General features: G+C 49.3%; 1 protein-coding gene across 1 annotated transcript; it reads right to left on the bottom strand.

The window, feature by feature from the left end:
* Window positions 1–17,272: 17,272 nt before the first annotated feature.
* On the bottom strand, window positions 17,273–23,407 carry LOC135819991 (uncharacterized). The gene has a single exon (XM_065333290.1). It carries the CDS (start codon window positions 23,405–23,407, stop codon window positions 17,273–17,275), a length of 6,135 nt encoding a protein of 2,044 aa, XP_065189362.1.
* Window positions 23,408–26,030: the final 2,623 nt, after the last annotated feature.

Below are 26,030 nucleotides of genomic sequence, written 5' to 3'. Positions count from 1 at the left end.
TTCCATAACCTACACAATCTCTGAATTCTGGCGCGTGAACTCCAGTTCCGTACGAAAGTTCATTTCAAACTGGAGGGAAAGTGCGGTGTTTGAATTTCCGCAGTGCGCTGACTGCAGCTGAATGATGTAATGAAGGCAGCGCGCCACGCGGTTGGCCCATAGAAAAGAGATGACAGTTGCATACTCTTGGGTTATGGACTCTTGCTAATACTAATAGTAATACTCAATAATGCCGCATTTCATGGCACTCCTTGATCCCCCGGCCTCTGAAAAATTGTTCTCCTAAATATTAATTTTAAACGTTTGCCCCTCGGTATCAGAGCTCTCATTGTCCATCTCGGATCAAGATTCCATCTACCCCTCCCCCATTATCTAATATGTTCTGTCCCCTCGTGCTTCTCGGCACGTTCATTCGCTTCCTTGTTATTGAGCACCTCTGCTCATTTTGTCAATGTGAATTAAAATAGAATCAACAACAACAATCACATGCACATGGTGGCTGCTGCGAAGTACCGCAAGTGCAACACTTGAACAGTGAACTCCTCCGCATTGATCTGTAGGTCTACTTGTAACCGTGTAAACGTATAAAATCATGTAAATCTGTATGATGATAATTATGACGTATGTTCTCCTCCCTTAAATGCTGCAGTGACGATGTCCACGGAAGCATGTGGCCCACGACTCAAACACGATAATAATTATTACAAATCGACTGATTTTTGAATATTCCTGAGCTGTGATTGGCTGCACTTCACAATCAGTGCGCGTGGCCAGTTCAAAATGGCCAGTTCACAATAATAGCCTCGACGGCTTCCAGTGATGTAATCACAGTTTGACATAGTCATTGCTAGGGGACATGATGTGACTTCTCATTGTTATTACAAGTATTATTTTTCCTTTCTATGAGAGTGTACCCAGTGCTAGTGGTGCGTACAGGCTCGAGCGCTCCTGCACGACCACGAGGGCAGTACCGCGGAATTCAACCCGCGCCGCGATAGCGGCAACGGCTGTCCCATGCATGCGACGCGCGTTCATTCAATATGGCGGCCAAATTTTAATCTTTTTCATTTGTACGCGACCTGGCCTAGTCGTATGTTTGCACTTTCGCTCGACTTCCATCTCAAACGGGCAATGTCAACCGAAACCACGGGTGTTTGCCAGGTCATTCGATAGAGTTTAGAGCTTGGACTGGCCTTGCCTTCGACTGTGCCGCCGCTCGAGCGATCTTCTTGGGTTACCCACGCGCTACGCATGGTTTCTTTCTCGACGTGGGTGCAATTATTTTTGGATCGTCGCTCGATTTCAAGGGCTCGCCAACCTCGTCAGCGAATTTTCTCCACCTCGCAGGCAATTTTCTAGTATTCCTCGATGTCCTAGCCTTTCGATTTCGTGTATTCCTAAGCTTGACGTGCATCACTGTAGCTTTTCGTGGCCATGTTAGAGACGTTCTTTTGCTCAGAAATGGAGGCTCATGTTAGCTTCCTGTCGTCGTGTTGTCGTATTGGAGGGGAGAAATTCCCGTCAAGGAGTGGACGGACGAAGTATCGTGTGGCAGATCATACTGAATCCATTTTGGCAGTGCTTCATCTCAAGGTGGATGAAAACCAAATACACCCTGAACTTTGTTGCCACACTTGCAAATGGAATGCACTGCTACTGCCAGGGGTCCAACATTCTCTGGAGCTCCAGAGGTGGATGTACACCGCTCAAAGACTGGGAGCCACACAGTGGGACAAACTGTTTGAAATGCAAGCCTTCCAAGCCTGGCAGGAAGTCCAAATGCAAAACACAATCGCAAGACAAACTTGCGGCATGGGAGAAAACGCCGGCCATCGCCCGCAAGCACGAGCACATGCCCGCCGCCACCACTGACAGCAGCATCACCAACAAAACCTTGCCCCACCACACCAGTACCTGATCACTGGATAGTTTAGTCTGTTCGGTTTACAAATTCAAAAAAGGAAGACAAAACACCAAAACTAAAAACACGAGCGTCACATGGACCGAATCTGATGAGCAGCAGCACGTCACACCCGCATACCAAGTTTAGTAATAGTAGTAGTAGTATAGTATTCACAGGAAGTGTGAGTTACGAAGTCTGAAGAAAATGTTGAGCGGCCTCTGCTGGGATGACGACTACACCATAGCTCAGTGGATAGAGCATCGCTGGCTACAAGCGAGGGTCCCTGGTTCGAGTCCTGGTGGTGACAGTCAATTTTTTCTTCAGACTTTTCCCGTTTGTCTCTTTCCCTCAAACCAGTTAATATTTTATGACTTGGGGTTCCCCGCGTGCTAGTTTGTACGTGAAGTATGTGGGTTACAGTGAGGGCTGCGTCCCACCCGCCTGTGTGGATTCACAGGAAGTGTGACTTACGAAGTCTGAAGAAAATGTTGAGCGGCCTCTGCTGGGATGACGACTACACCATAGCTCAGTGGTTAGAGCATCGCTGGCTCCAAGCGAGGGTCCCTGGTTCGAGTCCTGGTGGTGACAGTCAATTTTTTCTTCAGACTTTTCCCGTTTGTCTCTTTCCCTCAAACCAGTTTATATTTTAAGACTTGGGGTTCCCCGCGTGCTAGTTTGTACGTGAAGTGTGTGGGTTACAGTGAGGACTGCGTCCCACCCGCCTGTGTGGATTCACAGGAAGTGTGAGTTACGAAGTCTGAAGAAAATGTTGAGCGGCCTCTGCTGGGATGACGACTACACCATAGCTCAGTGGTAAGAGCATCGCTGGCTACAAGCGAGGGTCCCTGGTTCGAGTCCTGGTGGTGACAGTCAATTTTTTCTTCAGACTTTTCCCGTTTGTCTCTTTCCCTCAAACCAGTTAATATTTTATGACTTGGGGTTCCCCGCGTGCTAGTTTGTACGTGAAGTGTGTGGGTTACAGTGAGGGCTGCGTCCCACCCGCCTGTGTGGACTCACAGGAAGTGTGAGTTACGAAGTCTGAAGAAAATGTTGAGCGGCCTCTGCTGGGATGACGACTACACCATAGCTCAGTGGTTAGAGCATCGCTGGCTACAAGCGAGGGTCCCTGGTTCGAGTCCTGGTGGTGACAGTCAATTTTTTCTTCAGACTTTTCCCGTTTGTCTCTTTCCCTCAAACCAGTTAATATTTTATGACTTGGGGTTCCCCGCGTGCTAGTTTGTACGTGAAGTGTGTGGGTTACAGTGAGGGCTGCGTCCCACCCCCCTGTGTGGACTCACAGGAAGTGTGAGTTACGAAGTCTGAAGAAAATGTTGAACGGCCTCTGCTGGGATGACGACTACACCATAGCTCAGTGGTTAGAGCATCGCTGGCTACAAGCGAGCGTCCCTGGTTCGAGTCCTGGTGGTGACAGTCAATTTTTTCTTCAGACTTTTCCCGTTTGTCTCTTTCCCTCAAACCAGTTAATATTTTATGACTTGGGGCTCCCCGCGTGCTAGTTTGTACGTGAAGTGTGTGGGTTACAGTGAGGGCTGCGTCCCACCCACCTGTGTGGATTCACAGGAAGTGTGAGTTACGAAGTCTGAAGAAAATGTTGAACGGCCTCTGCTGGGATGACGACTACACCATAGCTCAATGGTTAGAGCATCGCTGGCTACAAGCGAGGGTCCCTGGTTCGAGTCCTGGTGGTGACAGTCAATTTTTGTCTCTTTCCCTCAAACCATTTATATGTATAGTATTTATTCATATTTCTCTAGGGCTTAGTGGGTAAATGTCTGCATCCAGAACAGTTCAGATAGGAATTCAATAACACACGCACAATGTCCACTATGTCACAGTGTCACGGGTAGGGAGAGAAGTGTTTGCAGCTAGCTGGTAGACGTTCAGCCGTGCATGCATTGGCAAAATGGCTAGAGCAGACGGCCCGCTGCCCTTAATGTAAGGCACACACGCAAGCGTCAGAGCTACAGCAGGCACACAGCATAGTTTATGGATTCATGAAAGACTGCACCATACACTGCGTCAGCTCTGGTAGGGTGCCCTATTTGAGCATCGTCACTGGTCGGTGACGTTTTGCAGGCCTCACCATCAAAGATGCGAGGTGATGCTGCGGAAAGCGGAGTTCGCTCTTGCATGGAAAATGATTCCGGCGTTCGCCTTTGTGCCAACATGAGATGTCATTGACTAGTTTGAAATTCTGGACAGCAATGCCCTCGATGCCCTGGATCCGCTGTTGAACTACTTCAAACAATACTACATCGGCCGCCTTACTAATAATATCGCCACGGCTACAACATTTCCATTGTCTAGAGAATGTTGCCAGCTGTCAATGCAAACGGCCAGTGCGTCTTCACATGAGTGGGATTGACGGTACGCGAATTGATCATTGGGAATGAGTGGTGTAGCATAAGGGGTCCTGATATATTGGCGAAGCTGGTCATAATACAATTCGCTCCAGTAGCTTGGAGGCTATCGGCAGGAGTGAGATGGGTCGGTACTTGGTTGGGTCACTTCGGTCTCCTGTCTTAAATACAGGGCAGATGTTAGCAATTTTGTAGGGGCTGGGAAATCCTCCAGTAGTTATAAACTCATGAACGATATCTCTCCACAGCAAGCCATTTCCACAGCGCTGCAAACCGAATCCAGGATACCCTAAAAAATCGGCAAAGACTACCACTCACGTTCCACTACTGCCTAGTACTGAATCCTACCTGACTTCTTGACACGACTCAAACTTGCCGAAGTCACTAAATAAACGTCAACTTTAATAATCAAGCCACAAATCTGCAACGTCACGAGGGTGCTGGCAAAAGTCCTGCTACACGGCGGAAGGCGAAGCCCCCAGCCCGCCGCCGTGCAGCCCAATGCGTGGCTAAAAAAACGTGATTTTTTGGACTTTTTTTGGATTTGGAGCAAAATTCTGCACACTTTCGCGTTTTCCATGATACAAGTTGCACACGGCCTGCGCAGATTCAAATTCAGTGCTACCAAAAATTGACACCGTGCAACAAAAAAATCTTTCCTTGCCAGGGCACATTTTTGGTCATAGCTCTTGAACGGCTGGTCAGATGGAGACAAACATTTTCAGAGTGTTGCAGCTATTCATGGTCTTTCACCTGATGTAGGACTCGATATGAATTTACAAATTCAATTTTTCAGTCTATTATTGGGTAGCCTGCCACCTTAAATTAGTAGGGAAAGGTGCCCGCGACCATTATAAGCAAATGAAAGAAACATATTAAATAATTGACAATGCAGACCAATGCCTGGATTTGGACGAAAGATTTATGGAGACCAGCTCCTATTAAGAATAACATGAACAGCAACAGCGTGAGAACAAAGATTTCTAACAACTACATCAAACAGAAGGATCATGACAAATACAGGTTGCCTATAGTTACAGCGTCTGCATAGTGTGAGACCAGTACAGGGCATAGGAGCATGGCTGCTGCTGTTGTTGCTGTTGCTGCTGTTGCTGTACTACAAAGCAAGCAGGAAGTCCAAATCATCGTCATAGTCATCTGCATTCGCCACGGCTGCAACAGCAGCAGAACGTTTACTCGTTGCTACAGTGTCCATGTTCATCAGTCCGGCTTCAATGGCCGCAACCCCAGCACCTTTGTTGGCTATTGGAACACTATTCTTGGCAACTGGAGCACCATTGGTGGCTACAGGAGCACATTTGTTGGCTACCAGAGCAGGGGCTGGCTTCTTGTCGCGTCTTCGTGTTGGTGCAGTGGTTGTGCTAGTCGAGGTAGCTGCTGCAGGTGTTGCTGATGCTGTTGGCAGGGCTAATATAGCATCCAACACAGCATCACCATCACCATCTTTCCCATCGCTGACTTGAGCATACGGACCACACTGTTGTGGAGTAGGCTGAACCTGCTGGATTGGTGAAGCAGCTGGAGCAGAGTTACAGGGGCCAGGATCGGACTGTGCCGGCACGCTTTTCTGCTCACCACTGCTGCTATTGCTGAGTGCAGTAGTAACGTTATCCGCAACCGTAGGTAGATCCTGGATCCTTGCCCTTGCGATGTACTGCTGAATCGGTACGGGTGAAATGTCCGTGGCGTTAACTAGTCGTTGCTGGGAGGTAGCATTGTAGCTGGATTTCACCCTCTCTGCACTAGCATTAGCACTACGTTGGAATTCAGCGATAGTGACACTAGAAAGGTGGTGTGCACTGATGTTGAGGCGAGTGTGCACAGGAATAGAGAGCAAGTTCTTTGCCAGCGCGTTCAGATCGATGCCAATGTCAGCCTCTGGCAATATCGCGTCTTGACGGTGCTGGTGCAGAGCCGTATTGAGAGGTTGATGTAGCAGCCCTGAAAACTGTTTGGCATCGTCTTGTTGCCGCTGGTATTTCCTCTGCATTATTTCCTCATCAAACTCATCATCCCGTGATGGCTCCGGCTCGTAATACCTGTACTCATTGCTATCAAGCTCCTCTGCGCGCAGTGGTGCTTGTTGTGAGATTCTGGCCTTGGATCCTTTGCGGTAACTTCCTCCACCTCTCTTTCCGCGACCTCGGCCAGCATCTCTGGCTCCTGGTTTGCCGATCATTGCTCACTACAAGAGCGAGCAGCTTCTTCTCAGCTTAGGTACAAATCGCAAAACAAGACTTCTAGTAAAACTGCAACTGGCAAAATGAACAAGAAACTAACTGCACCTTGTACCCAGACAGGTCAAGTAAGTTATGGTATAGGTAAGCCTCTTTTCATAAATTTATATATTACGCATCTGCTGCCTCCTTTGCACCATGGCTGGTATACTTGGCCAGTAGCGCTGTTCATCCGTCCCTTGCCGCTATCGGCGTGGGCTGTATTTGGCGGTACTTCCCTCTTGCTTGTGCAGCAGCCTGTGCGCACCACTGCCACTGGTATACCCCCATCGAAAAGAAATAAACTATGACTTATGAGTAGAAGCGACATCATTATCACCTAGCAATGACGTCAAACTGTGATTACATGATTGTACATCACTGGCACTGGAAGCCGTCCAGGCTAATTGTCTACTTAACTTCAGCACGCATCACGTAAATGTTCGTTATCCTGGATCCTACCAGTCTAGTCCGCGGATGACGTACATATAAGTGATCAGATCTACATGACGTCGTACAGATTTTTTCGGCTTCCGTGTAGTACTAGTACCAGGCCTGTACCGTGGTCACGCGGAGCTAGGTCTAGGTACTAGGTCTGTTCAGGAGACGTATTACGACAAGTACACGTGGAGTTCGCCACGTTTCACCGCACGAGTACCGAGTAGGTTGTGCAGTGCAAAAATAAGTCAGAAAGAAATTTGTTGACAATTTGTCGACATTTTCAACCATGGCACGACGTATACAGCGCTGAGGAGATCGACCAAGTTTTAGAGCAGGTCACGCTGAGTTTGGATAGCGATAATGAGCCAACCGTCTCTGAGAGCAATTTTCGTCGGCAGATGAGTCTATGTCTTCATCTCCTGAACGATGTGCGTGCCAGAAATTGGCGATGCTGCTGACGATGTTGAGGTGATGGAGAGCGCGGAAGCAGCAGCAACATGTTAACAGGTGGTACGGAGGAAACCAGTGCTGGCGACTAGACCATGTCAAGTTGAAGTCGCATGTGGAAGCCACACAGGAGCCAAAAAATGCATTTACAATTTTTTCACATTTTCTTGCCTATTCTGTCCGTGCGCGGGATCCAAATCTAAAAAACGTTCAGAAGCAGCCATTGGTGGTGGGATAGGGCCCTTGAACGTGGCCCTGGAATCTGTCACAACGGCAGGAGTGGGCGTTTTCTCACACACTCCCACAGACCCAAGTCAATTTTTGAGTTTTTTAGGTTTAGGCTATAGGGCGTGCTACAAGGTCGTACCTTTGATACAACATCCAGTGCTGGGACCTCCACAGCACGCCATTTCCACAGCGCTTCAAACCAAATCCAGGGTACCCTCAAAAATCGGCAAAGACTACCACTCACGTTCCACTACTGCCTAGTACTGAATCCTACCTGACTTCTTGACACGACTCAAACTAACTTCCCAAAGTCACTAAATCAACGTCAAATTTAATAAACAAGCCACGTATCTGCAACGTCAGGCGTCACGAGGGTGCTGGCAAAAGTCCTGCTGCACGGCGGCGGGCTGCTGGGCTTCGCCCGCCGCCGTGCAGCCCAATGCATGGCTAAAAAATGTGATGTTTTGTACTTTTTGGACTTGGAGCAAAATTCTGCACACTTTCGCGTGTTTCCATGATACGAGAAGTTGCGCACGGTCTGCTCACATTCAAATACAGTGCTGTCAACAAATGACAGCGTGCAACAAACGAATCTTTCCTTGCAAGGGCACATTTTCGGCCATAACTCTTGAACGGCTGGTCAGATCGGGACACAATTTTCAGAGAATTTGCAGCTATTCAAGCTCTTTCCACTGACGTAGCACTCAGTATGAATTTACAAATTCGATTTTTCAGCGAATTTTGGGTAGTCTGCCACCTCAACTTAGAAGGGATTTCAGTCACGTGACTTTTTGGCCCGAAAGAGCCTTCATGCAGCTGCATTGATTTGGGGATCTGCGCATGGCACAATTTTTGCGGAGGCGTTCAACTGTCACTGGATGATGCAGTGACGCTTGGAGACAAAATGGAACGGGTTTACATGAGAGTAGAGGTTTTGAGCTTTCATTTGGTACCAATCTCGGTGAAATGGCGTAAAAAAGACTGGATTCGTGCGTCTTTCAATGATTTCAAAGTCGATTTTCGATATGATGCAAGCATTGCACACACTCGCAACATCGATAATCGGATTCTGCACCCTCGATTTAGTTTAGATCAGTTCCTTGTATCTTGCTGACGAGTCGCGGTTGTTCGCGAAATTTAGTAGAACGCCATGGCGTGCGAGAAAGACGAGTCTTGGATTGGCCCTCTGTGCAAGAAGCTGTCTCTGACGCGTAAACAGTTGCAATGCGCTCCGTCTTGACTCGCCATCAGGGCGGGTAGCAGTGGATAGTCCTGGCCAGCTGACGAACAGCCTCGTCCTTGAACTTCTGTCGTGGACTACAAACACGCAAATAAATTGGCAGTCGCTGATTTTGCTGTTGTCAGCAGTGGATGGCAAGGAAATAGACAAAGTGAACGCGAAAGCAGTTGGGACGAAAGTCAAGCGGGTGAGATACCGACGGAAGAAGCTGCTGAAGGACAAAGCCGAGGACGCCATCAGCGAACTGCTTTGTCAGCCGTTCGTTCTGCCTGAACTGGATGTCATCCCAGCACATAATGTCGGTACTGAATCGTGTGACATTCAAAAAGAAAATGCCAGTAAATTTGAAAAAAATTCTGTTGAAAGCCTGTCAAAGAAAATCATTGATCTGGAAGAAGAATTAGCAAGAAAAAGGGAAACTGCAGAAATCTGTTGTGTGTTCCACGCGCCGAACCTGACACATCGGCCTTTAGCATTGACTTTCCTCCTCTCCTCTGGTTGCTTTAAACGTTCTCGGCTAAAACGAGATGTCAACCGGCATGTGGCTCGCCAGCATGGACTCTCTTACCCTGACTCTGGCTCCCTGTCACAAGGGAGTGACGTGGCCCTATAGGGCAGCCTATAGTAGTAGTATGTGTGTGTGTGTGTGTGTGTGTGTGTGTGTGTGTGTGTGTGTGTGTGTGTGCGCGCGCGCGCACACACACGTGTGCGTGTGGGTGGGTGTTGGCGCACGGACTGGTGGTGGGTGCGCGTGTTCATGGATGAACAGGTCTATATGTATGCTTGAAATGGTGTGTGAGAGTGCTGTTGCTGTTGTTGCTGCTGCTGAGCCTCTGTCTCTCCTTCTGGCATGTGAACATTGCAATGTCGCGTATCAATTGTGAGGCCAGTCGCAACCACTTTTGCTGAGCGCGTCACTTGTAGATGCATGTATACTATATTTTTACTTCGGCCGGGAAGCTCATTGTCCTGTTTCTTGTTCAAACATTAATTGGTACATGTATGCTATGCCATATCAGTATGTACATTTATCCAACAGGTGAATTTTGATACAATGAGCAGCAGTTTCATAGATTCTAAGCCTGTTGCTAAGGTCGTTGCTATGGACGCCATTGTTGTTATTTCTGTTCAGTTTTTAAAAATTCAAAAAAATATTCAGTGATTTTATACCGGTGGGCTCCACTAATCATGCTGTCCAAGTTTGGTGCGATTTGGAGCACTTTGGGCTGTTGCTAGGGTGTTGCTATGGCCTTCTTGAAACCCGTTTTGTGCCGTGCTTCCCATCCTAATTGTATACTTGCCGATGAAGGGTACCCACCCGTATTCAAATGATCATAACTCTGGTTTCCCTTGGCCGATTGCTCTGATTTTTTGGCTGGTTGATAATCACATCCATATCTTTCATTTGAGCCATAATTGCAGTATGCACTGTTGACAACAAAAAACCGCCTGAAATCGAAGGGAAAGGTGCCCGCGAACATTATAAGCAAAACTTCAAAAGAAAGAAACTTATCACATGGCACGTGATTGTTGCCCATACTCCAGCGAATCAGCACCTTTCGCGCAGCGGGCAATAATACGCGATATTGCCCGCAAAAAAAGGTATTTGCCCGAAAAAATAGTTTATTTCAGTGATCACGTGACTACTCGTATACGACGACTCTGTAGACTGTACGACTCTACGCCGTGTCGCAGTGTAGCATTGAGACGAAGATGGAATTCGTTTTGGAGATGGACGTCCAAGCAATGGACATGGCCTTGGACGTCTGCCGTGTGGTGCTTGCAGGGATCATTTTGTTCAGTCATGTTGGCAGCCTGACCGTCGGTAAGCTTGTGGATAAGATTCAGTTCTGCTCGATGTGGTACTGTGATCACAAACAATTATTTGAAAAAACACAAATTCAACTCAGCATCGTTCGTTTCAGATCCTCGCAAAGTCAATGCTTGTGTGTGGTCTTCATGTGCCACGCAGAACTCTTACCAGGCTCATCTGTCCTCTGCCTTCACCTTTGCTTGAACAACAAACACAACAATTCAGGAATGTTTTGCAATGAAAAAACAGCTATCTGGAGCTAAAAATAGGAAGATAAATTATCCTCGGAATTACACACCAGGCCAGGGCGTCGTCAAATACTTGCAGTACTGTATTTGACAACTTCCTGATACACATGTAAATATGAAGAGACTCTTTGTGGTCGCACTCTGAATTTTTCAACTGAAATTATGATTCTGCCGTGTTTTATTGTGGTTGCCATGTCTATTGCTATGACGATTCCGCGCCGGCACTTTTTTTCTGTCTCCGTCTTTCAGTATATTTTGTAGGTGTCAGACGAACAGAGCACCTCAAATTATTTTCAAATAATTAGAATATCTACTATTTCGTCGTCTTCACTTGATCGCTATCAGTACCGCCTTTGCCACGGTCTTGTCAGCTACCAACAAGCAGCGGAGTTCATGAGGCAAACCAAAGAAAGTGTGTGACATTCCGCACTCGCCTCAGTCAAACCAATAAGTGGATCTAAACCTGGAGAGGTGACGAACAAATGACTACCGGTATGTCAGAAGCACATGTACTTCGCGTTCGGTGTTCCGTTCACACTGCACTGGTTCATGCTGCTGATCACCCGAAAAGTGTTGTCTATGAAGAAGACCCCCTCGACTTAGGCCTCGGCCTTTGGGGAATCCATAAATAAATAAATAAATAAATAAATAAAGAGATAGACCACCAATTTACACTGTACAGTGTTGCATGTACTACATGATTGTATAATGTGAAGGAGCACATAGTCATTGCACGTATGTTATTTTGTAGTACTAGCACTGCAGACTGTTAATGGTGCACATGTGAAGGCCATAAAATTAGTAGGGAAAGGTGCCCACGACCAAGATGAGCAAACGAAAGAAACATAGCGATTGACAATGCAGACCAATGCCTGAATTTGGATGAAAGATTAATGGAGACCAGCTCCAAGTCATAAGAACATGAACAGCAACAGTGTGAGAACAAAGATTTCTAACAACTACACCAAACAGAAGGATCATGACAAATACAGGTTGCCTATAGTTACAGTGTGTGTATAGTGTGAGACCAGTACAGGGAATAGGAGCATGGTTGCTGCTCCTGCTGTTGCTGCTGCTGCTGCTGTTGCTGCTGTACTACAAAGCAAGCAGGAAGTCCAAATCATCGTCATGGTCATCTGCATTCGCCACGGCTGCAACAGCAGCAGAACGTTTACTCGTTGCTACGGTGTCCATGTTCATCAGTCCGGCTTCAATGGCCGCAACCCCAGCACCTTTATTGGCTATTGGAGCACTTATCTTGGTAACTGGAGCACCATTGTTGGTAACTGGAGCACCATTGTTGGGAGCACCTTTGTTGACTATGAGCTGTCCAATATTGGCACTTACTGTTGGCTTGGTGGACATGTTGTTTGCTGACAAAAGGATCCGTCCTGAACGTACAGTGCCTGCTGTGGATGGACTACTGGCAGTTGTGGACGCGCAAAGAACACTGGTCAGGGACGTTGTGGGTGCGCACTGTGCTGCATTGCTCCCATCTGCTGATGCATCACCCTTGCAGCCAATTGGTCGTACCACAGTCTGCAGTCGATTTGTCACTCTTGGTGCTGGCTTCAGGTCGCGTCTTCCTGCTGGTTCAGTGGTTGCATTAGTCAGGGTAACTGCTGCAGGTGTTGCTGATGCTGTTGGCAGGGCTAATATAGCATCCAACACAGCATCACCATCACCATCTTTCCCATCGCTGACTTGAGCATACGGACCACACTGTTGTGGAGTAGGCTGAACCTGCTGGATTGGTGAAGCAGCTGGAGCAGAGTTACAGGGGCCAGGATCAGACTGAGCCGGCACGCTTTTCTGCTCACCACTGCTGCTATTGCTGAGTGCAGTAGTAACGTTATCCGCAACAGTAGGCAGATCCTGGATCCTTGCCCTTGCGATGTACTGCTGAATGGGTACGGGTGAAATGTCCGTGGCGTTAACTAGTCGTTGCTGGGAGGTAGCATTGTAGCTGGATTTCACCCTCTCTGCACTAGCATTAGCACTACGTTGGAATTCAGCGATAGTGGCACTAGAAAGGTGGTGTGCACTGATGTTGAGGCGAGTGTGCACAGGAATAGAGAGCAAGTTCTTTGCCAGCGCGTTCAGATCGATGCCAATGTCGGTCTCTGGCAATATCGCGTCTTGACGGTGCTGGTGCAGAGCCGTATTGAGAGGTTGATGTAGCAGCCCTGAAAACTGTTTGGCATCGTCTTGTTGCCTCTGGTATTTCCTCTGTATTATTTCCTCATCAAACTGATCATCCCGTGACGGCTCCGGCTCGTAATACCTGTAGGCATTGCTGTCAAGCTCTTCTGCGCGCTGTGGTGCTTGGTGTGAAATTCTGGCCTTGGATCCTTTGCGATAACTTCCTCCACCTCTCTTTCCTCGACCTCGGCCAGCATCTCTGGCTCCTGGTTTGGCAATCATTGCTCTCGACAAGAGCGAGCAGCTGCTTCTTAGCTTAGGTAACACTGCAACTGGCAAAGTGAACAAGAAACTACTGAAGTAACTGAAACGTGTACACAGACAGGTCAAGTTAGTTAGTTATGGTACAGGGAAGCCTCCTTTCATACATTTATATAGTACGCAGCTGGCACCTCTTTGCACCATGGCTGGTATACTCGGCACAGTAAGGCTGTTCATCCAACCCTTGACGCTATCGCGGCGCGGGCTGGATTCAGTGGTCCTGCCCTCGTGTTCGTGGGGGATCCTGTACGCACCACTGCCACTGGTACACCCTCAAAGAAAGAAAATGAACTACGAAAAGTAATTACATCATGTCACCTAGGAATGTCAAACTGTGATTACGTCACTGGAAGCCGTTGAGCTTATCAAGAGGCTAATTCAAACGCAGGGTTCACAGTTGCGTAGAAGAGCGTCAAGTAGATGGGGGCGGCGGCGCACGTGCTCCAAAATGCCAGCTTGGCCAATCAGCAGTCAGCATTTCGTCGTATGTTTGCTCGAAGTAGGGGGTGTTTGAAGGAGTGAACATGAACAGCACTTCAGCTAGGTCTACGAGGCTGAGACTTGGCCATGGCCCAGGCACATGCACAGAAGACAGGTGTTCCAAAAGATTTACCGAAACAAATTTTCATTACTCACACGGGTATGCCAGAGCATGCGCGTAAACTTCGTGAGATAAAGTACCGTATTGGAAAGGAGTATCCAAAACACGTCTCGGTAAATTTCTTTGCCAGGGTCACCTGAAAATTTTAAGCCATAAATTAATTGTCCAAACCGACCAAGGGGGAGATGCTCTGTACTGGTTTTAGTAACCCCGAGTCCCAGCGGCGCGCAACTGCTTGCGCGAAAATGTGTCAACAACAAGAAAAACGCATGCATGCAGCAGAACAGCAACGGGTGCCGCGCCGTCGAAGAGAAAATCATTGTGCACAGACTGTCCAGTGTTCTCTCCTCAGTTCGCCCGCGGCGTTGTTTGCTGTGCTTTCATTCTCGCTGGAGTTCTTGTGGCAGCGGATTTCGCCATCATGGAGGAACTCGTACCCTGGAAAACCTGGTCTTCAGTGGCCCTCGACTAACGCCTGGTGGATTTGCTGGTCCCGTTCACCTCCATCAGCAGCTCTGTGTGGTATCATCATGTTCTCGGCGTTACCTGCCTGGCGAGCTCTGACTCGTTTATTTGTCTTCTTACCTGTGGAACATCGCGATCGCTCATTGTAGCATCAGCTTTTGGTGGGACATGGCATGTTGTATTTCCTGGGACTAGCACATGTTGCGTTTCGCCTTCTCCTTCGGTGGACCAATTCTACAAGGCACAGTGAAAGGCAATTCTTTGCCGAGGAAAAGCACAACTACTGTAACTGTTCAATGTTGCGGTGCAATTCCCAGTGCAAATAATAAAGCAAACTATTTCCACTGGAGTATGCACACTATCGTAAAAGCACAAGATTGACACGAACGGAAACGAGAATGGTTTGACACTGCATGCCGGGAGAAGCGAGGAAAGGACAGGTCCTACCAAAATATCACGAACATCGGCTCTAAAACTACGAGAAAAGGAGTACAACTCAGGTTCTTTCTCTTCTCTGTTCTGTTTGGATGCGTGGGATGTACACGATCGGTACTTTCCCGGGGTCACGCGACTCACATGCACCAAACCCGCCCTCGCACGACGCTTTTTTTGTCGATCCTGCATGCCTACTGACTGTGACTCTGTGAGCCTACTGATTATTGTGTACTTAAAACCAACCAACCAACCAGCCAAGCTTGCAAGTGTTTAGTCTTTAATTATTTATGACATCGCAGCCATTTTGAACTGGCCACGCACACTGCTCGTGAAGTGCAGCCAATCACATGTACAAAAATATGTGCACAGCTCTGGAATACCGTACTGGCAATATTATGTTGCCGCGTAACGCGTAACGCAGGGGGGTGCGGCGTAACGCGCGGCCAGGCTAGTGCGACAAATTTTCGTTGAGTTCGTAACGCGCGTCCGGCGGGGTGCGGCGATCTTTTCATTGCAGTTTGCACTGCAAAAAAAAGGCTGAAAACTGTGAAAGCACGTGTACCGCGTGGTGAAAAGTAATTTTTGGAGGAAGCGCTCTTCCCCTATGTCACTTTCCTTTTGATGATCTTTTTGTGAACAGATCACTCTGATAGTTAAAATATACAGTCTTCTATTGATATCGTTGTCGCCCTTTGCTGTCGGGTTTGTAACAGTTGGATAGCAACTGAATTTCTGTGCCTTCAATGTGGATGAAAAGAAAAAAATTAATGATGCAGCAAAAGCAAAAAAATGATGCGGCAATAGCAAAAAAAGGACTGCGGCAATATAGAAACCTTTGTAACGGTTCCTGTGCGACTTTGCATGTAACGCCCTGCGTGCGGCAAACATGTGCCAATGTAACGCTTCATGGCCTCACTGCGGCAACATATATTGCCAGTACGGTACTAGTAAGTAGTATTGAAAAATCAGTCGATGCATGGGTTTGATTCGTGGGCCACATCTGACATCACTGAAAGCTGTCACAGCCGACCCTCGGCCATTGCAAGGGGGCGAAGGCGTTGGTCGGGCGATGATACGCTGAGCGTGCTCCTCTAATATACTCAATAATGCCGCATTTCATGGCACTCGTTGATGGAATGATGTAGGATACATGCAACAAATGCCGTTTATTATTATTTATTTTTTTAATTTTACTATTTTTTTTTTCGGCAACGCAGATGATTATTATTCTTTATTTCCACGATGGCCCATGGCCAATAAGGAAGATAATATGATTCAAATCAGTCCAGAATCACATAAAATCAGTCTAGCAAGTAAGGAAACCAACACATTGCAGGGGGATGGGGTCACGATGGGGTACATTGTGAGCTACTACAGGAGCATATGGATGATAGAATGAGGCTAGACGCCATTGATTTAAACGCATGCTTGCTATTTGTTTCACGCAGGTCGGGGGGGGGGGGTAGTTGGTTGAAATTGTGAAGGGATAGGTTGATGGGTGAGTTGGTGTGTCGGTATGTGTGTGATGTTCTCAATGTGTATGTTCTCATGTGTCGTAGTGCATATGGCTGCTGGTGTTTCGCTAGGCTTCTGCCGCACGCAGTCCCCGTAATGGGCCGTATACCAAGCTCACACCCGACGGAGTCACTCACAACACAAAAGACTTTATGGTTGATTAGAAGTAGAACGCCATGTCACGAACCGACTATTTCGTTCTAAAAAACTACATGTGCAAAGGAAACTCTCTGGAAACCAAAAGGCAGCGCAGCCAAACAAAGGTACAGCTAAAAACCTCATGCCGCACGCACAAGAACACAACAACCAAAAAGGCTACACGGTGCCAAGGCTGGCTCAGCGAAACCGACCGCAGCGGAACCTAAATGGTAGCCCGCTGTACAAATTCGATATTACATCAGGCATCAAGGTGCCCCCAAGGGGAGCACATGAAGACAGTAAGATGCCAGGAGATAAAGGTCAAATCACAGAGAACAGACAGCATGACCGCAATGGCAATCAGGAAGAGAAAGCAGATCGTAACTGAACATGACATGAACGTGTAGACTGAACTCCGTGGCATTCTTGCCATGCCATTCTCCCCTTCCTGATGTGTCTACGGAGAGATACATCACCAACACTCGAAGCGGAAAAATGAAAGAAAAACAGAAAAGATTGCCTGAGTTGCTAGTGCTCAAGCAAACAGAAACAAAAAAACAAAAAATCAAAAAAAAGATGATAGGCAACGGAACAAGAAATGAAAACAACATGAAAGAACATGTGCGAAGCAAGAGAGAAGCAAGAGAGAAGCAAGAGAGTGAACAGACATGACCATACTTCAATGGCGATGGTCCAATGCTGTTGCTACTCAGTAACTCACTGATATGCTTCCAGCGGGCAGATCTTGCTTATTGGGCGACGTAGCGTGGTGTTCTTCACCTTTACGTCCACGACTCGTACCAGCCCGTCACGTCCTGGGTGAACATCGACAACTCGTCCCAGCTGCCACTGACCACGTGGTGTGTCTTTGGCGAGTAGGATAACGACATCACCGACTTGCACGTTGTTGTAGGGTTTCTTCCATTTGGCACGACCACTCAGCATGGGCAGCCATTCTTGCATCCATCTTGCCCAGAAATGTCTGACCAGCTCCTGGACTCGTCTCCAGCGTCTCCTCAGGCTAGCTGCTGGGTCATCACCGGGTACATCAATACTGTGGCTCGCGTCGCCTAGCAGCAAGTCACTTGGAGAGATAGGAGTACAGTCTCTGGCATCTGAAGTTACCGTTGTCAAGGGCCGACTGTTGATCAGGTGTTCTGCTCCAATCGTTGCCGTCACTAACTCCTCATCTGTGATGTCACCTGACTTCAGAATGGCGTACAGTGCTCGTTTGGCAGCCTTCACCATGACCTCAAATGGTCCTCCGAAGTGCGGTGCTGCGGGTGGGTTGAAGTGCCACTGAATCCGTTGACCGTTGGTTGCCTTGATGATCTTCTTCTCGTCCAGTTCACTTCTCAACTCGCGTAGCTCGGTTACTGCACCAACAAAGTTCGTGCCATTGTCAGTGAGCACCTCGTGTGGGGCGCCACGTCGTCCGACCATTCGGAAGAAGCAGTTCAGAAAGCTTCCAGTATCAAGACCATACGCTACTTCGATGTGGATAGCGCGTGTGGCAAGACAGGTGAAGATGCACAGCCATCTCTTTGCCTGCGCTCGGCGTCCCTGCTTGGTGTACATCGGTCCTGCAAAGTCGATTCCAACCCTTTCAAACGCACGGGTGCCGGGTTCAATCCGGAGTGTTGGCAGTGGCGCCATGAGCTGCTTAGCAGGCTTGGCCTTTCGGCGTTGGCATTCAGGACATTGACGATCCACTTCCTTGACTGCTTCGCGTGCACCGACAACCCAGAACCGCTTTACTAACTCGTTCAGAACTTGATTGTTGCCGAGTGCGTGATGACCTTTGCCATGGATCCGCGTGATCACAAGCTTAGTCGTTGGATGCGTCCTGGGAAGGATGATCGGTGAGATCGTGTCAGAGGGCAAGAAGTCCGCGTACTGAAGACGACTCCTTGCACGCAGCAAACCACTGTCATCTAACTGTGGATGGAGTGCTGCAATCTTGCTCTGGGAACTCACAGGTTGTCCCTTCTTGATGGCCTTGATCTCATCTCGGAACTCAGACTCTTGCGCTGATTTCACCAGCATCAACTCAGACTCGCTCAATTCGTCCACTGTCAATTCACCCAGTTCGCGGCGTTCGTGTGGCGCGCGAGCGTTGTGAAGAAATCTCATCACCCACGCTTGCACACGAATCAAGCGCTCCAAATCAGAGTATCGCTGCGGTTCCAGTCGCCAAACACTGGGCTCTGTTGCGCCTGTGCCCTCATCATCAGTACCCGTCTCAGTGCTGCTCATCAGAACGGTCTCCTTCATGGACTTTGTTTCCTTTGCTTGGGCTGTAGGTAACTGTCGTACTGGCCAGTCATCAGACGGCTTGGCCATGAAGCTAGGACCGGTCCACCACATACTGTCCGGCGTGAGCGATGTTGGGGCGCATCCTCTCGACACAATATCAGCCGGGTGCTCTGCCGTAGGGACATACCGCCATTGATCTGGGCTGCTTGCCTGGTGAATCGTGCTCACTCTGTTGGCAACGAACGTCTTGAACAAGCGACTCCGGCCACGGATCCACCAGATCACGTCCATACTGTCAGTCCAGTAGATGATGTTCTGCGGGTTGATCTGCAACACCTTGGCTACTTCGTTGGCCATTTCGACTCCCAGCACAGCAGCCATCAATTCGAGCCGTGGGATGCTTGTGGCGGTAGTTGGCGAAACTCGTGACTTAGCAGACACAAATACGGTGCTGATCTCGCCGGAGGCGTAGCGGATACGTTGGTAGATGACGGCACCATACGCTAACTCTGATGCGTCGCCAAATACGTGAAGCTCGACATCTTGCGGTGTAGCGCCTGCAATGGCCTGCAAGCAGCGTGGCACTTGAATTGAGCTCAGTGCAAGGAGATCCTGGAACCACTGTCTACAACGTGAGCTCAGTTCGACGGGAAGCACTTCGTCCCAAGTTGCACCGCTAGCCCAGATCTCTTGCATCAGTATCTTGGCACGGATGATCACTGGTGCCAGAAATCCTAGCGGGTCGAAGATCGTCGCGATCTTTCGGAGGATGTTCCTCTTCGTCATCATCATATCGTCAGGTGGTATGACAGCCTGAAAGCTGAACATGTCGCTGTCGCTCAACCAACTGATCCCTAGAGTCTTAATCTGGGATGGGCCGTCTCCGTTCAGGCTGAGTTGCGTTGCCTGATCTTCTCTGGGTATGTGACCCAACAGCTCCGGAGCATTCGACAGCCACTTCCTCACTGCCATGCCTGCTCCCTTCCATGCTGCTGTCACACTCTTGTACAGGGCCACACCCTCGGCAATCGTAGAGACTGAGTCCATACCGTCGTCCATGTAAGTTGATTCGAGCATCATCTCGGCTGCACGGGCGAATTCTGGATCTAGTGTCTTAGCGTGCTCTCGCGCGACCAGTTGCGCTAAGAACGGGGAGCAGTTCAGACCGAATACCACCCGGTTGAATTCGTACACGTCTGGAGCCGACTGCAAGTCTGTATTCCACAGGAATCTCAGATATGGCCGATCTGATTTTCTGACTTCAACCTGTAGATACATCTCCGTAACATCACAGCCAATGCAGATCGGATGCCGCCGAAACCTGAGCAGAACAGCCGATAGATCACGTTGTAACTTCGGACCGGTGTGCAGCAGGTCGTTGAGGGCGGTGCCATCATGCTTAGCTGACCCGTCGAACACAATGCGAACTTTCGTCGTACTTTTGTCCAGTCGGACAACCGGGAAGTGTGGAAGGAGCCACGATCCTGCTTCACGTGGGTTTGCATTCACCTTCACCACGTACCCTTTTCTCACGTAACTCTCAATGGTTTCTGCATAGCGCTCTGCAATTTCTGGGACCCGTTTCAGCCTCTTCTGTGTTTGCGCAAGTCTCTTCGCTGCCATGTCGTAATTGTTGGTGGGCCGTGATGCATCTGCCCGCCATGGCATCCCGACACAGTAGCGACCATTGGTGAACGTCATTCGTTTCTTTGTCGCTGTCAGGACGTCCAGGTTTTCCGGTGACATGGGGTGTTCTGGGCTGGTCACTTGCTCAATTTCCCAGAACTGTCGCAAAGTCTTATCCACACTCAGGAGGGTCTCGCTGCTGGCGATGTTAGCGCTGCAGCAGTGGTTTGTGCCCCCGCCACGGCTAACCTCTGCTCCGACGCAGGTCCATCCGAGAGGTGTGAGACGCGCGATGGGCTCTCCGGCTGGTCCAGACACTTCATACAACGCACGATGAAGCTCGGCATTGTCGACGCCAATGAGCAGCTCGATCCTTTCAGGGGTGGCCGGTTCCAGAAACGGTATATCAGCCAAGTGCTCATAGCCAATCTTCTTGCTACTCCAGTCCGTTAGCTGCAGACGTCCTGTTACCTGGTTGGGAGTTGTGAGTCCGACTACGGTTGTCCGTGATTGACCGTTAATATTGGCGATATCGAACTCCACGTCCATGGATTTGAAAGTGCTCCGCTTTCCATTCAGCATATTGATAGTCATGTCATGCTGCTCACCACTCATTCCTAGCGCTGTGGCAACGTCTTCATGGATGAAGGTGTTGGTACTTCCGTCGTCCAGAAGCGCATTGACGACGAGCCGCTTACTACCGGACCTGAGAACGACAGGCACAGTGCGTAAACTGGTGTAGCTCGTCTCGGCTGTTGCATTGCTGCATTGCTGGGGGGACTCCCCTTCCGTTGGAGTCTCATGCGCTGTTGCGACGCCACAGTGTCCTTGTTCAGCCTTGGTGTTTGCTTTGTCATAACTCCTTTCCTTGCCATCGGCTCTCGGCTTCTTCCTGATCTCAAAATCTGATCGTGCCAAGCCGTGTAGTAGACGATGATGATTCCATTGGCAACCATCGACACCACAAGTGCGAGTTCGAGGACACTTGTCGCCTCTGTGCCCTGTTCCCAGGCAGCGATAGCACAGGCTTAATTCCTTTGCTCTTGTCCACCGTTGGCCTGTGTCGTGTCCTTTGAAGGTGGAGCATTCCCAAATGCCATGGCTCCCGCTGCATTCTGGACAAGTGGCGCGAGAGGATATGAAAGAAGTCTCCTCGTCTCGTGCCGTCTGTCCGTCTGCCAAGTGTGTATGAGCGTTGCGCTGCTGCAACGAGCGATGGCTACTTGGCCGGGATGATGCCGACTTCTGGATACCGTCTACTATCTCCGTTGCCGTAGTCTGGAATTCAGCCTCCAGTGTCACCCATTTCAACAATGATAACACATCCTCGGTTTGCTGGTGCTCGTACAACCAACGTTGGTACTGAGCCACCATCTGCTTCGTCAGCTTGCTCAGGAGACGGGAGAAGAATGTGCCGTTCTGTAGCTCCATGTGGCGACCTGCATCTTTGAGGTTCACTACGGCAATCTCGAGCAAATCTGCAAACTTCTCCAGTGCTTGCGGGTTGTAGCGCTGTATCGGCTGGAATGCTTCCAATGTTTCCAGCTGTATAGCCACCTGACGTCGTTGTCCGCCGAATTTTCTTTCAAGCCGCTCCAGGGATATCCTGTATGCCTCTGCGGTGTAGCCAAGCTGCTCTATTGCTCTGAGTGCCTCACCAGTAACATACTGCCGAAGCTGTAGAAGCTTAAGTTGTCGAGAGACGGGTGCAGTTTCAATGCATGCCATAAAGGCGGCCTTCCAGGTCTCGTACATCCGCACATCTCCGCTGAAGGTCGGAACAGCTACTTTCTTCAGCCTTCCAAAGACATCACTGCTGGGCAACCCAGTGCCGTACACAGGTGCTCTGCTGCTTACTGGTTGAGCTGCAGGCCGGAACGCAGGGGCCTGAAAGTTGAGGCTAGCTCCAGGATGTCCTGGAAAAGATCCAACACTCAACACAGACTTGCCTACATGACCACTGCTTGGGCCTGCAAGTCTGGCATGAATGCTAGCAAGGCTAGATGGCTGACTGGTACTAGATTTGACCAGAGAAACATGGTCCTTCACAGGTACAGCTTGTCCAGAACTAGGTATGGGTCTAGTCACACTTGAGCTTGTGACAGGTACATGCTGTGCAGTGGTAGTACAAGACGTGATACTAGACTGTACACTGTGACTTGAACTGGGGAGGCTGGTGACAGACTCAGTGGTGTGTGCAGGGGGAAGGCTATTCTCCGTTTGATCAGCTCCTTGCTCACCCGGTTTTGGACTGGTGTTGGTCTCTTCAGCTGCTGTGTCCTTGCTGTCATCAGTACTAAAGCCTCTCGGCGTCCTCCGTGACGGTGATCTTTCCAGTAGCAGTCCAGTCCTGCGATCTGTTTCCATGGTCAGCGCACTCAGTTCACTCTGCATTTGTCGTAAACCGACTCCACTAGTTGATCTACTGCCTTGGCGTAGTCCGAATTCATCCACACCCAGTAAAGGAAACGACTCCCCTCGTTCAAACTGGCTCTGTGCTGCTTGAGCCTGTCCATACTGCTTCGCTCTTGCAGTCCACAACTCTACAAACTCGTCGTATCTGTCAATTGCCGTCTGCACATCGCGATCGACTTCCTCCATTTCCTCCAAAGTCCGTATCACGTTCCTTTTATCGTTTACGAATTCATATTTTCTTTTCAGCTCGGAAAGCACTGCTGTTACTGCTTGCTCACAGCAGCACAGCTCATCGTAAAGGTGTCCTGCACCCACAGCGTCGACCTCATTGTCGCGCATTCCTATCGTCAACCCACGTCGGGTATTCGTTAGATTGCGTTTCAGTTGTATCTTATCACTTTTCAGCTTCATGATCAGGCTCTCCATGCCTTCCGTAGGTTCACCAGAATCAGCGCCATCCTCTCCGGTCGGCTCTGACATCGATGCCGCCGTCGCTGTCTCAGTCTCAGCACTATATTCTCCGCATGCACTACTTTTCTCTCGTTCTTCCTCCATGGTTGGAACTATTTTTGAAATCCAACCTCGTAACTAAAATAATTAATTTCTTCGATCGAAACGTGTATCAACTATCAAACCATCCTCTGCTACAAAATGGTGTTTCGCTAGGCTTCTGCCGCACGCAGTCCCCGTAATGGGCCGTATACCAAGCTCACACCCGACGGAGTCACTCACAACACAAAAGACTTTATGGTTGATTAGAAGTAGAACGCCATGTCACGAACCGACTATTTCGTTCTAAAAAACTACATGTGCAAAGGAAAACTCTCTGGAAACCAAAAGGCAGCGCAGCCAAACAAAGGTACAGCTAAAAACCTCATGCCGCACGCACAAGAACACAACAACCAAAAAGGCTACACGGTGCCAAGGCTGGCTCAGCGAAACCGACCGCAGCGGAACCTAAATGGTAGCCCGCTGTACAAATTCGATATTACATCAGGCATCAAGGTGCCCCCAAGGGGAGCACATGAAGACAGTAAGATGCCAGGAGATAAAGGTCAAATCACAGAGAACAGACAGCATGACCGCAATGGCAATCAGGAAGAGAAAGCAGATCGTAACTGAACATGACATGAACGTGTAGACTGAACTCCGTGGCATTCTCGCCATGGCAGCTGCTCTGTGATTGGTCGTGCAAGGTGAGGCTGTTGCAGGTGAAGGGGAGCGCGGATGTACTTGATGTTGTGAGTAACCTGTCGTAAGAGTTGCCGGGAGACTAATGTGGGGAGTTGGAGATGATGAAGAAGTGAGCTGTGATGGACTGGTGCAAACAGGGGGATCCGCAGGCAGATACGGGCTGCTCGTCGCTGAACGCGTTCTAATTGGTCCTTCTGTGTGCGGGTGGTGTTGGATAACACGAGACTGCCGTACTCTATAACCGGGCGAATGTAGGCGGTGTAGATTACGAGCAGACTGGGGGTGTTAAGTTGGCCTCGTGTTTTACGAAGTTGGTGAAGGAGTTTTTTGGATTTGTTTATTATGTGCGTGACATGCGAGTTCCATTGGAGGTTGTTTTGTAGTATGATTCCAAGGTGACGGTGTTCTTTGACTTGCTTTAGGGGTGTGCCATTAAGAGTGATGTTGAGTTGGTGGTTTGGTGTGAACGACAAGGTAACGGTCTTTGAGGCATTGACGAGGAGGTGCCATCTGCGCAGCCAGGTTGCGGCAGCTGAAACGGCTGACTGCAGGGACAACTCCGATGTCAAACGGCTCTGGTGTGTTGCGATGAGCGCCGTGTCATCTGCAAATTGGCTGCACTTTGTGTTCGAGTTGGTGCAGGCAGAGGGCAGGTCAATGGTGTAGATCAAGAACAGCAGGGGGCCTAGAACGGATCCTTGGGGCACCCCTGCTGGTATGGCTTGCCACTCACTGAAGGCGTCGCCGACACGAACACGTTGACGGCGATGGGTGAGGTAGCTGACCATCCATTGCAGGGCGGTATCTTTCAGGCCGAGGTGTTGCAGTTTCTTGAGGAGACCGGCGTGCCAGACTCTGTCGAAAGCCTTCGAGAGATCAAAAAAGCAAGCTGTGACGGAAAGACCTTTATCTCGGCTCTCGGAAACCTCGTGCACGAGTCTGGCGAGCTGGAGTTCGGTGCTATCATTGGCACGAAAACCGGATTGATCCACTGGGAGGAAGGGTGTGACGTGCTTGTAGAGTCGCTTGTGGACGATCCTCTCCTGCACTTTACTGATAACGCTGAGAAGTGATATAGGCCTGTAGTTTGTTACCAATGACCTTTCGGCTTTCTTGTATAGTGGGCTCACAGTGGCATCACGCCAGTCCTGTGGTTGTTCGCCTCTCCGAAATGACTCATTGAAAAGTCGGGAGAGTGACGGCGACAGCTCACGCGCCGTGGTCTTGAGGAGTCTTGTTGGGATGTCGTCAAACCCAGGGGCTTTGCAAGGATTAAGGGCTCCTAGGAGCTGTTCTACCTCGGCGGGTGTGGTGGTGATTTGGGCAAGCTCTCTCTCGCCGGATGTTGGTAGAAGGATGTCGGGGACTGGCTCGTTGTCAACTGAGACGGACTTCTTGCTTTCTGAAATGAAGAAGCTGTTGAATGCTTCTGCCTGCTCTAAGTTCGATGTGAGCTTCCTGCCATCATGGTTCAAAGCTGGCATTTCCTTTCTTGGTGAAATTCGAAGGGTCTTCATAAGTTTGTAGAGGTTTGGGTGGTTTGTATGGGTTTGGTCACAGTGGTTGTCGGCATTGGCTGATTTATGAACGAATTTGGACTTGGCGCTGCGGAGAAGAGTTGTTGTCTTGTTTCGCTGAGTTGTGAACTGGTCCCAGTCTTCAGCCATCCGTGTCCGGAGGTATTTCCTGTATAACCTGTGCTTTGTACGGATATTATTTAGCAGATCAGGCGTCATCCATGGGCGTTTTTGAGACACTGCAGATGATCTAGTCAACCGGAGTTGAGTGCAGAACTGGTGTGCGGTGCGAAGCAGGGTGTCACGCCAGAGCGACCACAGTTCGGTCAGCGAATATGACGGCAAGTCAATGTCGGGTGGCAGGAGTTGAGTATACGCTAGCGCTTCTCTCAGGGCGCCAACGTTCTCTGAATTCCAGTTCCAGGCCCAAGGTGGCAGGTTACGTCTGCCACGCTCATCTGCTGGTG

Source organism: Sycon ciliatum, chromosome 6, assembly GCF_964019385.1.
Source record: "Sycon ciliatum chromosome 6, ocSycCili1.1, whole genome shotgun sequence".
Classification (NCBI taxonomy): Eukaryota; Metazoa; Porifera; class Calcarea; order Leucosolenida; family Sycettidae; genus Sycon; species Sycon ciliatum.
This window is presented reverse-complemented; position numbering and strand designations above follow the sequence as displayed.